The following is a 13,103-nucleotide window of genomic DNA, read 5'->3' as shown; positions in this document are numbered from 1 at the left end:
AGAGGTCCATTGTCCTTGGTTATTGGTAGAGGCTAGCCTTTTGCTGCAGTTGTGAATGCACCCACTTGGCTGTCTACGGAATTAAGAAATTCCCTAGTCATGGTCCTGCTTACTTTTGGGTTGCGGCTGTAAGCTGTTGCTCCTTCTCCTCAGCATCCATGTGCATATTGAGTGTCTCTTAGACCAGGGTTTCTCAAGACGCGGTGCGCGTACCCCTGGGGGTACGCGAGACTACTGCCGGGGGTACGCCTGCCATCCCCGCAGCCACAGACCTCCGATCATCGCTGCCTGCTGTCCCCGCTGCCTCCGCGCTACAGTAGCAATGATCACTACACTTCAGATCAACGGGACAGTGAAGGCGCATGGTCCCTGCGCACAGTACTGCAAATGCCGAAGTGACGTCATTAGTCACTTCCGCATTTGAAGTACAGCCATCAGCCGCGCGGGGACCATGCGCCTTCACTGTCTCGTTGATCTGAAGTGTAGTGATCATTGCTACTGTAACGTGGAGGCAGCTGGAACAGCAGGCAGCGCTGATCGGAGATCTGAGGCTGCGATGGGAAGGCAGTGGAGATGATCGGCACTGGACAGGTCTGTAACTGGGACGGGTAAGAGGCCGCTCATACTTGGGGGACCACTTATTGGTAAACTGGGGGGGGCTGCTTATAATGAGGGCACTACTGACTACTTAAACTGGTGGGGCTGCCTATACCGAGGACACCACTCACTACCTAAACTGGGGGGGGGGGCTGTCTGTACTGGGGGGACCTCTCAACCAGGGCACAAGAGGTGACACAGGGGAACAAGAGGAGGTCCCTCACCACCCATCACCCTGTACCAGCCTCAGCCAGCACCCTCACCACCCATCACCCTGTGCCAGCCTCAGCCAGCACCCTCACCAGTCCCTCACCACCCATCACCCTCTGCCAGCACCCTCACCTGTCTTTCCCACCCTTCACCCTCTGCCAGCTTCAGCCAGCACACTCACCTGTCTCTCCCCACCCTTCACCCTCTACCAGCTTCAAGGACTTCCGAGGCCAAAAACAAGAAAATGACACTATACCTTTTTAATATCAGAATCCACGGAGGACGTCCAGCGCGTCCCCCGCACCGTTCCACCGTCATTGCAGCCCTTTTCGTTCCCCCATGGCTCGGCCCGACCCCACTGAACGGGTCGCATGTATGCCACAAGTAAGATGGCCGCCGCCTTGAGCCGCGGCTGCGCAGTACGCTTTGCCGCGAGTGCGACTGCGCAGCCTTTAGCCCGCCTCCCGCCGCGTACAGTCCCGTAATGCTGCCCAAGGCTGCGCAGTCGCACTCGCGGCAAAGCGTACTGCGCAGCCGCGGCTCAAGGCGGCGGCCATCTTACTTGTGGCATACATGCGACCCGTTCAGTGGGGTCGGGCCGAGCCATGGGGGAACGAAAAGGGCTGCAATGACGGCGGAACGGTGCGAGGGACGCGCTGGACGTCCTCCGTGGATTCTGATATTAAAAAGGTATAGTGTCATTTTCTTGTTTTTGGCCTCGGAAGTCCTTTCAGTTAGCACACTCACCTGTCTCTCCCACCCTTCACCCTCTACCAGCTTCAGTTAGCACCCTTACCTGTCTCTCCCACCCTTCACCCTCTACCAACTTCAGTTAGCACCCTCACCTGTCTCTCCCACCCTTCACCCTCTACCAACTTCAGTTAGCACCCTCACCTGTCTCTCCCACCCTTCACCCTCTACCATCTTCAGCCAGCACCCTCACCTGTCTCCCCCACCCTTTAGCCTCTGCCAGCTTCAGCCAGCACCCTCACCTGTCTCTCCCACCCTCTGCCAGCTTCAGCCAGCACCCTCACCTGTCTTTCCCACCCTTCACCCTCTACCAGCTTCAATTAGCACCCTCACCTGTCTCTCCCACCCTTCACCCTTTGCCAGCTTCAGCCAGCACCCTCACCTGTCTCTCCCACCTTTCACCCTCTGCCAGCCACTGAAAGCACCCTCTCCAGTCCCTCACCGCCCATCACTCTCTGCCAGCCTCAGCCAGCACCCTCACCTGTCCCTCAACAGTTTCTCCCCACCCAGGACCCTCATCTGCCTCTCCCCATCCAGCACCCTCATTCTCCGTGTGTGTGTGTGTGTGTGTGTGTGTGTGTGTGTGTGTGTGTGTGTGTGTGTGTGTGTGTGTGTGTGTGTGTGTGTGCGCTCCCGCTCACTCGCCAGGGGGTACTTTGTAGAGATGGAGTAGCAATAAGGGGTACTTGGCTTAAAAAAGTTGAGAAACACTGTCTTAGACTGTTGGCTTCTTGAACACACAAAGTTTCCAGGTGACCTGGATAATTTAAAATCTTTACTGAAAATGTCTGTAAGGAGATCTGTCACTGTACTAAAATTGCATTTGAACACAGCAGATTTTCTACATTTTGCAGTTTCAGTATTAGAGTTGTGAATGAGGTTTTATGCATATGCCTATTTTTCATTTTTGAGTTCTGCATATTGCAAGTGAAGTGACCTATATTAAAAAACTTATTACCGTATTTTTCGGACTATAAGACGCACTTTTTGTCCCCCAAATGTGGGGGGAAAAAGTGGGTGCGTCTTATAGTCCGAATGTGCCCTACAGGTCCTCTATCGCATGCATAATTGAGCAGCTCCGACAACCCACAGGCCGTCACAGCACGAGGAGCCACTTGCCAGTTCTAAGCAAACACCTCAGGCCACCGGTATACTGCTGTTGCATGCTGGTATCCGCATTGTCGGGAGATCTGGTAATCATGTGACATCATATTTTCCTGTCCCCAGCACCAGTATTAGCAGCGCTGAGACCGTCGCAGCACAGGGCTTAAATCACCAGTCCCTCTCCAAACTCTCCCTAGACAGCCGCAATCCCATGTCCAGATGCCGCTGCCCGCATTGCTAAGAGATCGGGGACATCGGGGAAACACGTGCTGTCAGATTTCGCTGCCATCCCCGTGCAGTACTCTGAGGATGCTGTACTTCCTGCTTCCTGCAGGGGGCATCAGTAAGCAGGAAGTAGTGTCCTCCGAGTACTAGTGCAGGGGATGGCAGCGAAATCTGGCAGCACGTGTTTCCCCGATGTCCCCGAACTCTTAGCAATGCGGTCAGTGGCATCTGGACATGGGATCGCGGCTGTCTAGGGAGAGTTTGGAGAGGGACTGGTGATTTAAGCCCTGTGCTGCAATGGCCTCAGCGCTGCTAATACTGGTGCTGGGGACAGGACAATCTGATGTCACATGCTTACCGGATCTCCCGACAATGCGCATGTTACAGCGGAATACTGATTGGCCTGAGGTGTTTGCTGAGAACTGGTGAGTGGCTCCTCATGTTGTGAGTAGAACTGTATTGTATTGTAGCTGGGGGAGGGTGCAGCAGAGATTAGTGTATTGTAATGTATTGTAGCTGGGGGAGGGTGCAGCAGGGATTAGTGTATTGTAGCTGGGGGAGGGTGCAGCAGGGATTAGTGCAGTGAAGTGTATTGTAGCTGGGGGAGGGTGCAGCAGGGCTTAGTGTATTGTAGTGAGTTGAAGCTGGGGGAGGGTGCAGCAGGGATTAGTGCAGTGAAGTGTATTGTAGCTGGGGGAGGGGTGCAGACAGGGATTAGTGTATTGTAGTGTATTGTAGCTGGGGAAGGGTGCAGCAGGGATTAGTGCAGTGAAGCATATTGTAGCTGGGGGAGGGTGCAGCAGGGATTAGTGCAGTGAAGCATATTGTAGCTGGGGGAGGATGCAGCAGGGATTAGTCTATTGTTGCTGGGTAAAGGTGCAGCAGGGATTAGTGTAATTGTAGCTGGGGGAGGGTGCAGCAGGGATTAGTGCAGTGAAGTGTATTGTTGCTGGGGGAGGGTGCAGCAGGGATTAGTGTATTGTAGTGTATTGTAGCTGGGAGGGTGCAGCAGGGATTAGTGTATTGTAGCTGGGGGAGGGTGCAGCAGGGATTAGTGTATTGTAGTGTATTGTTGCTGGGGGAGGGTGCAGCTGGGATTAGTGTATTGTAGTGAATTGTAGCATGGGGGAGGGTGCAGCTGGGATTAGTGTATTGTAGTGAATTGTAGCTGGGGGAGGGTGCAGCAGGGATTAGTGTATTGTAGCTGGGGGAGGGTGCAGCAGGGATTAGTGTATTGTAGTGTATTGTAGCTGGGGGGAGGGTGCAGCAGGGATTAGTGTATTGTAGTGTATTGTAGCTGGGGAGGGTGCAGCAGGGATTAGTGTATTGTGGCTGGGGGAGGGTGCAGCTGGGATTAGTGTATTGTGCTGGGGAGGGTGCAGCAGGGATTAGTGTATTGTAGTGGTATTGTAGCTGGGGGAGGGTGCAGCAGGGATTAGTGTATTGTAGCTGGGGGAGGGTGCAGCAGGGATTTGTGTATTGTAAGCTGGGGGGAGGGTGCAGCAGGGATGAGTGTACTTGTAGCTGGGGGAGGGTGCAGCAGGGATTCGTGTATTGTAGCTGGGGGAGGGTGCAGCAGGGATTAGTGTATTGTAGCTGGGGGAGGGTGCAGCAGAGGATTAGTGTATTGTAGCTGGGGGAGGGTGCAGCAGGGATTAGTGTATTGTAGTGTATTGTTGCTGGGGGAGGGTGCAGCTGGGATTAGTGTATTGTAGTGAATTGTAGCTAGGGGAGGGTGCAGCTGGGATTAGTGTATTGTAGTGAATTGTAGCTGGGGGAGGGTGCAGCAGGGATTAGTGTATTGTAGCTGGGGGAGGGTGCAGCAGGGATTAGTGTATTGTAGTGTATTGTAGCTGGGGGAGGGTGCAGCAGGGATTAGTGTATTGTGGCTGGGGAGGGTGCAGCTGGGATTAGTGTATTGTAGTGTATTGTGGCTGGGGGAGGGTGCAGCAGGGATTAGTGTATTGTAGTGTATTGTAGCTGGGGGAGGGTGCAGCAGGGATTAGTGTATTGTAGCTGGGGGAGGGTGCAGCAGGGATTTGTGTATTGTAGCTGGGGAGGGTGCAGCAGGGATTAGTGTATTGTAGGCTGGGGGGAGGGTGCAGCAGGGATTCTTGTATTGTAGCTGGGGGAGGGTGCAGCAGGGATTAGTGTATTTTAGCTGGGGGAGGGTGCAGCAGGGATTAGTGTATTGTAGCTGGGGGAGGGTGCAGCAGGGATTAGTGCAGTGAAGTGTATTGTAGCTGGGGAAGGGTGCAGCAGGGATTAGTGTAGTGAAGTGTAATGTAGCTGGGAGGATGCAGCAGGGGTTAGTGTTGTTGTGTAATGTAGCTGGAGGGGGCAGCAGGTTGGCTTAACCTCCTTGCCGGTCTAATTCCCCTGGCAAGGAGGCAGCGCAGCACATTTTTTTAAATTTTTTTTTTTTTTAAATCATGTAGCGAGATAGCCGCTGAGCAGCGGCAGCTCTGCAGCCACTCCGATCGCTTCCGGCGATCGGAGTAAGCAGGAAATCCCGTTCAGAACGATATTTCCTGCTGGGCTTCCCCGGTCGCCATGGCGACGGGGCGGGATGACGTCACCGACGTCATTGACGTCAGGACGTCATAGGGAATACCGATCCACCCCTCAGCGCTGCCTGGCCCTGATTGGCCAGGCTGCGCAGGGGTCTGGGAGGGGGGAGGCGGATCGGCGGCGATCGGAAGTTACAAGCAGCTAGCAAAGTGCTAGCTGCTTGTAACAAAAAAAATTATGCAAATCGGCCCAGCAGGGCCTGAGAAATCCTCCCGTGCAGGTCCCCCGAGCTGAGCTCGGGATAACCGGCAAGGAGGTTAAACAGAGTAGCTTTGTAAAGGCTTGGGGGGGGGGGGGGGGGGGGGGGGGAGGTCTACAAGATGTCCCTGACCCATAGACACACCAGGTTTAGTTTATTTTTTTTCCTTGGTTTTTGTCCTCTAAACCTAGGTGTGTCTTATAGTCCGGAGCGTCTTACAGTCCGAAAAATACGGTACTATTAACAATTTATGTTCTGTTACCATGTTTTGTAGCACTCTACAAAGTAGGATACAAACAAGGATGCATTATAGAATGGTATAAAGCAACATATATTATGGTGACTAGTAGGAAATCCTATAGTAACTAAACTCACAGCACTTAAAAAAATTAGTGGGGGAACCTTACATTTGTGAGCTTACAGTCTTAAATATGTATACTTCAGACTGCTTGTCTTAAATAACATTTATTTTTTTCACTCACATTAATGATTCAGTTGTTCACTTTCAGAATCATCCATGGATGACTTGAACCTGAATGAGGAGGATCTTGATGTAGTGGCAAAACAAGAAACCAAAGAAGACAAAGTGTTTATTCGGTTTAAGAAACTGATTTCTCGTGAACCTGAACAGGTAAAATTATACAACTGTGCATGTCTTTTGAAGCAGCAATTTATTTCTCTCTCCTCCTGTAGTGGAGGCATCTGGTCTGAAACACAGCTCGGATATAATACAGTATGACCTGCTTTGACAAAATTAATGGATTTAGGATTGTGTGTCATAATGACTTAATAGCAGATTGGTAGCTGCTGAGTGTAAAGGTGGCCATACACCATACAATTTTTTAAATATCTGTTCAATTTAAGAATTGCAATCAATTTTTCTGACTGATTGTAACATTTCAAAAATCTGACCAATGTTCCACACACCTATGTTCAATTTTTTCCCCAATTATACTAAAAATGATTGGAAACTCTAACAAAATTGCTAGGGTGTGTATATAAATAAATTGACAATCCAACACACACCATACAATCTTTGGAAAGATTGAAGAAAGATATCTGGCAGTCCGGATCGATTAAAATCGAAGAAAACGGGAAATCCGATCGGATTTTTCAGTCGAATGAAAAAAAAGCTTTCGATTTTTTCGGGAGATACGATCGTTTTTATCGAATTACTGTAAAATCGGATCATTTTATTGTATCGTGTGTGGCCACCTTAAGGCGGAGTGGATTAAGTGGTCAAGGGTACAGGTACAGTGCAGGATTTATTATATGTGTAATAGCTTTGCATTGGCTTACCGCGCTCAGCTAAACTGAATAGAACGAAGCGGCATTGCACAAAAAATGTATGTAGCAATGCGTTGTCAGAAAACCCTGCTGTACAGCATCCAAATATGCTAATCAGGTAGTTCTTTTTAGATTTGGATACCAAAAACAATATTCCAAAAGCAGCAATTTCAGATTCGACCAAGAGACAAATCTCTCTCTGATTGAATCTGATCAGAGAGAGATCTGTCAGCTGCCCATACATCGCATGCTAATTTCCAATCTATTTCAGCATGAAATCTCCCCGGAATCGGCCGAGCCTGCCACATATGCCACCTCTTCGCTGTGTGTGTATAATGTGTATTTATACATTACCTGTCCTGAGTCCCAGTGGCCGACCCGTCTTACGCCTCTCTTCAAATATCCGCATACATGCTGCCGGCATGGCGCATGTGGGGCGTCACATGCCGGCGTGCTCTGCGTCTGCAGCACGTATGCAGCTGATTGAAGAGAGGCGGAAGACAGACGCCCACTGCGACACAGACAAGTAATGTGTATATGTACACTACAGCACATTTACACATTACACACAGTCGTACACATTGCAGGAACAGCGCCAGGATTTCATCACGTTCGTCCCGTTACTGCTGTGCACCCCGATCGAGCAAGTCGGCCCTGAATCTTGCAGCATGTCCAATTAATGCGACCAATTTTGGGCCGGAATTGGTGGGGCATGCGCTTGGCGGCACCGTTTTTTAAAATTATTATAAAGTCGGATTGTCGATCGGGCCACCAAGTTGCCTGATATATTGGCCACTTTTACAGTTCAGGAACCGTCAATACAATACAATAGTGTATCGCACACTGATAGCATTGCTGAAATTAGTTCAGCAATCTGACAGTGTTCCATGACCCTAATAGTCATTCTCTTAAAGAAAGGTCCAAGCAAAATAAAAAAATTAGTTTCACTTACCTGGGGCTTCTACCAGCCCCATGCAGCCATCCTGTTCCCTCGTAGTCACTTACTGCTGCTCCAGTCCCCCGCTGGCAGCTTGCCGACCTCGGAGGTCGGCGGGCCACATTGCGTACATTTTTATGCGCTAGTGCAAGAACATTAACACATACATTTTTAAGCGTTAGTGGTGCAACGCGTACATTTTTACGCGTTGCACCACTAACGCGTAAAAATGTATGTGTTAATGTTCCTGCACTAGCGGGAATGCGTAAAAATGTACGCAATGTGGCCCGCCGACCTCCGAGGTCGGCAAGCTGCCAGCGGGGGACTGGAGCAGCAGTGAGTGACTACGAGGGCACAGGATGGCTGCATGGGGCTGGTAGAAGCCCCAGGTAAGTGAAACTCATTTTTTTTTTTATTTTGCTTGGACCTTCCCTTTAATGCATAAACTGTACACTTAACCATGTTCTTGTCACTCACATCCTACACACTCAAGTGATGTACAGTTTGTGGAAAAGTGTAGAGAGTGTATGGATGTACAGATTGTTCATCCATACGCTCTCGATGAATCTCAATCTCACATGGCCTCCCCTTTTTCGGAATAACTGAAACATTGTTACTCCCCTTAGACACTGTCTCACCTGCTACACTGTCATGGCGGCCTATAATTCAGTCACACACCCAGACCTGGTAATAAGCATGGTGGTGGTGTAGGCATCATTCTTTCTCAAAACTTTTCATTCAACCCCCTCTCTGCTTCCCCTGCCTTTTGCTTCTCATCCTTCGAAGTCCACTCAGTTCAAGTCTGCTCCACCTTTCACCTTCAAATTGCTGTAATCTATCGCCCTCCAGGTCCAGCCAGTCTTTTCATAGAACACTTCTCAGCATGGCTTCCTCTCTTCCTGTTCACTAACATTCCCTCAGCCATCATAGGGGAGTTCAACATCCCCATCAACACTAACACCTCCTGCACCTTCAAGTTCCTATCACTTACCACCTGCCTCCCACATTTTGGCCCACCACTGTAACCCATGTTGACAGCCACACACTTGACCTAATCTTCACTAGTTGCTTTTCCCTATCCATCCTCATCAGCTCTTCCCTTCCACTGTCTGTTCATAACTTACTCAAATTCAACATCCTTCCACCCAGTCCCTACACATTCCCACAACACACTTCTGTACACAAGTTTCGCAACATTCACGATCTCAACCTCCACGATCTCAACCTCCAAACACTATCAACCTCTGCATCCTCTACTCACTTTATCCTGAGCTAGCAGCTGCTCATTATAATATCACCTTAACTTCATCCATCGACTCTGTGACTCCCTCCTCCACGGTCTACCGATGCCAGGTCCTTCGACAACCCTTGCTTAACAAGGAGATCGGACTACTCAAATGCCACTCCTGAATAGCTGAACGGTGATGGCTAAAAAATGACTTGCCTGAGCATTTCTAGAGATACAAAGAGGCTTTTCATACACTCAGACAGGCCCTCACAGCAGCCTAACATTCATACTCATCACTTATCTCCTCACAGTCCCACAACACTAAACTACTCTTTGCTACATTCAACTCCCTTCTCCGGCCCCCACCTCCCACTCCCAGGATCTCAGTGAGGACTTTGTGGGCTAGTTCACACGGGGCGATTTTTTTTTTTTTTTTTTTTTTTTTTTTTTTTTTTAGTGATTTGCTGATAACTAGCGATCAGCAAAATACTGCTGCTAATGCAAGTCAATGGTAGTGTTCACACTGTTACGATTGCCAGTGATTAGCGATTTACTGATGGTGCATGCAGCATTTTTGGAGCGATTGCATTTCAATGTTATGGAATCACAAAACGCAATCACTCCTAAATCGCTTTCCTGTACAGTGAAAAAACAGCTTTTTGCTGATCACCAACAATCAGCAAAATGCTACCAAAGCACCCGGTGTGAACTAGCCCTGTCTCCTTCTTTAAGGGGCACTATGGTGAAAAAAATTTAAATTTAAAATCTGTGCAATCAGACAGATGAGTACGTTTTTTCCAGAGTAAAATGAGCCATAAATTACTTTTCTCCTATGTTGCTGTCACTTACAGTAGGTAGTAGAAATCTGACAGAAGTGACAGGTTTTGGACTAGTCCATCTCTTCACAGGGGATTCTCAGCAAGGCTTTTATTCTTTATAAAGCTATTCTCTAAAAATGATTTAAAGAGCAACTCCGACCAAGAATTGAACTGTATCCCAATCAGTAGCTGATAGCCCCTTTTACATGAGAAATCTATTCCTTTACTCTTGGCAGTTTCCTGTCTGTGAATCCTGTTGAATTGTGGGAAAAAGCTGTTTACAGCTGTTTTCAACTGCCAAAACAGCAAGCAGCAGCTACATCACTTGCCAGTAGTAAAAATGTCACCATGTGATAAATGTCAGAATATAAATCAGGGATTTACAAGATTTTACAATGGGCAAACACTGACTAAATCATTTATACATAATTATTGTAAAAATGAAGCACCTTTTTTTATTACATTATTTTCACTGGAATTCCTCTTTAAACAATGATGCTGGCCAGCTTTCCTGCTCGCTACACTGTTTTGTGGCAGTTGGACAGAGCAACTGCCATTCACTAAGTGCTTTTGAAAATAAATCCCTGAGAATCCTCCCATGAAGAGATGGACTAGTCCAAAACCTGTCGCTTCTGTCAGATTTCTACTATCTACTGTAAGTGACAACAACATAGGAGAAAAGTAATTTATGGCTCATTTTAGTCAGGAAAAAATGTACTTATTATTTGTTTGTTTGCACACATTTTAAACTTTACAATTTTTCGCCATAGTGCTCCTTTAGTGATAAAATCACCAACATCTGAAAAAGCTTTAACCAACAGCCTCCTTTTTCCATACATGCCCCAAATCTTACATCCTGCCTAACAACCTTCTCACCATTATCTGAACTCACTGTCTCCTCTCTCATCTCTAAATCTCGTCCCACTACATGCCCCCTTGACCCAATGCTCTCTCACCTCATTACTGACATATCCTCTACCATCTCACCTGCCTGAGGGGAATCGGCGCAGGAGACTTGGGCGCAGGATACAGCCGGTATATGGCTGATCCTGCTGCTGCACAAGTCCCAGCTGTGTTAAATACTATTCCCCATACAGGACGCAATGGATGGTGGCGAATGAAATAATTCGGCTTTCAGCAATTGTTCGAAGCCGAATTATTGTGTTTTAAAAATAACTTCAGCTCCGTCTTCTGACAGTTACTCCCTGTGCGCCCCAAGTCTCCTGCGCTGGATTCACTGGGTTCGCTTAACCTCCCTCTATAACCTTTCCCTCACCAAAGGCATCTTTCCAATCTCACTCAAACAAGCCCTTATAACGCTTATACTCAAAAAACCTTCTCTTGACCCCTCTTCCCTGCCCAACTACCGCCCTATTTCTCTCCTCCCGTTCTCTTCCAAACTACCTGAGCGCCACATCTATACTGACTTAGTCCGTCACCTTACTGCTAATTCTCTGTTTGATGACCTCCAATCTTGATTCCTCTCCAGCCACTCAATCGCAACTGCCCTACTTAAAGTAACCAATGACCTGGCAACTGCTAAATCTAAAGGCCTCTAAAAAAAAAAAAAAAAAAATCTCCCGCATCACCCTTTTCTCACACAAGACACTACCAAACTTCTGGCGCATGCCTTGATTATTTCATGACTAGAGATGGCCTGAACTGTTCGCATGAGAACGTATTTGCGCGAACATCGCGGGTTCGCGATCGAATGCAAACTTTATGCGAGTTCGACCTGCCCTTTATACTACATCATTGGGCTAAACTTTGACCCTCTATATCACAATCAGCAGACACAGGGCAGCCAATCAAGCTGCCCTCCCTCCTGGAGCCCCCCCTCCCCTTTTATATAAGGCAGCAGCGTCGGCCATGTTCTCACTCTGTGTGCTGCAGTGTTAGTGAGAGAAGGGGGAGACATTGGAGAGATAGGGATAGCGATAGTTAGGTCTGTTAGCTTGCTCCTTGCTGATATTTCTTGATGAAAAGCACCCCAAAACAGTAAGAGCGAATGTTCTTGTGATGTTTTTTTTTTTTTGTGGCCCACTGACACTTGCATATACAGCCCTATCTGTCGCAGCTGGCCCTTGCTAATTGCTATACTGTACCAAGCCCATCACATTCAGTACCTACCTTTTCACTGCACCTGTGTGTGTGACAGCTGCACATTTGTAATACCAGTCCGTGCATACCTGTTCACTGCACCTATGTGACAGCACGCAGTTTTATATACCAGTCACTGCATACCTGTTCACTGCACCTGTGTGTGTGTGACAGCTGCACATTGTATTGATACCAGTCCGTACATACCTTTCACTGCACCTGTGTGACTGCACATTGTTATACCATACCAGCAGTCACTGCATACCTTTTCACTGCACCTGTGTGAATGCACATTGTTATACCAGCAGTCAGTGTATACCTTTCCCTGCACCTGTGTGACTGCACATTGTATTAGTCAAGTCAGTGCATACCTTTCACTTCATCTCCCCCCAAATATGGACAAAAAGGGCAGAGGCAGGCCACCCAGCAGGTCTGTTCGAGGTTATGCTGTCATGATTTCGTGCGGCCCTGAACCAATGTACAGTGTTCAGAAGGCACGTGCCATCAACCCCCAAGATTGTCAGGACGTAGTTGACTATTTAACACAGAACACCTCAGCTTCCGCACGGAACCGTGACATATCTTTCTCCTCTTGCTCTGATTCTGGCACCCCACTTAACACTGTCAGCCGCCACCACCAAAGTGCCATCATCCCAGGGCTCAGCGGTGTGGAAATTTTTTTGTGTCTGCCTCAGATGAGAGCAACGCCATCTGTACTCTCTGCCACCAAAAATTGAGCCGTCGAAAGACCAAGACCCGCGTAGGGACAACTTCCTTACGAAGGCACATGATGACAAAGCACAAACTGCAATTGGATGACCACCTGAGGAAAAGCAGCACACAAAAACAAAGCCACACACCGCATTGGAAGATACCAGGCCGCAATTATTACTCAAAAAAGGCGATACCCAAACTGTACCGTGATGTTGAAAGGCAAGTGGTGTCATCTCTGGCACACAGCGTTGGGTCAAGGGTCCATCTGACCATGGATGCTTGGTCTGCAAGCATGGTCAGGCCTGCCCGAAGACTGTCAGTCCCCACACACAGCATCTCTGCCTGCACGCCGTGTGAATGTCT

The 13,103-nt window shown here is 48.5% G+C and overlaps 1 protein-coding gene across 4 annotated transcripts in view; it reads left to right on the top strand.

Annotated features, from left to right (window-relative positions):
* Window positions 1-13,103, top strand: part of PDCD2 (programmed cell death 2) — a 65,289-nt gene that overhangs the window by 35,294 nt on the left and 16,892 nt on the right. For all 4 annotated transcript variants that reach the window (XM_068231941.1, XM_068231938.1, XM_068231940.1 and 1 more), the window contains one exon: window positions 6,166-6,287. In XM_068231941.1, the coding sequence (XP_068088042.1) occupies window positions 6,166-6,287 (122 nt within the window). The remainder of the gene's footprint in view (window positions 1-6,165; window positions 6,288-13,103) is intronic.

The sequence above is a fragment of the Hyperolius riggenbachi genome, chromosome 4 (assembly GCF_040937935.1).
Source record: "Hyperolius riggenbachi isolate aHypRig1 chromosome 4, aHypRig1.pri, whole genome shotgun sequence".
Taxonomy (NCBI): domain Eukaryota; kingdom Metazoa; phylum Chordata; class Amphibia; order Anura; family Hyperoliidae; genus Hyperolius; species Hyperolius riggenbachi.
This window is presented reverse-complemented; position numbering and strand designations above follow the sequence as displayed.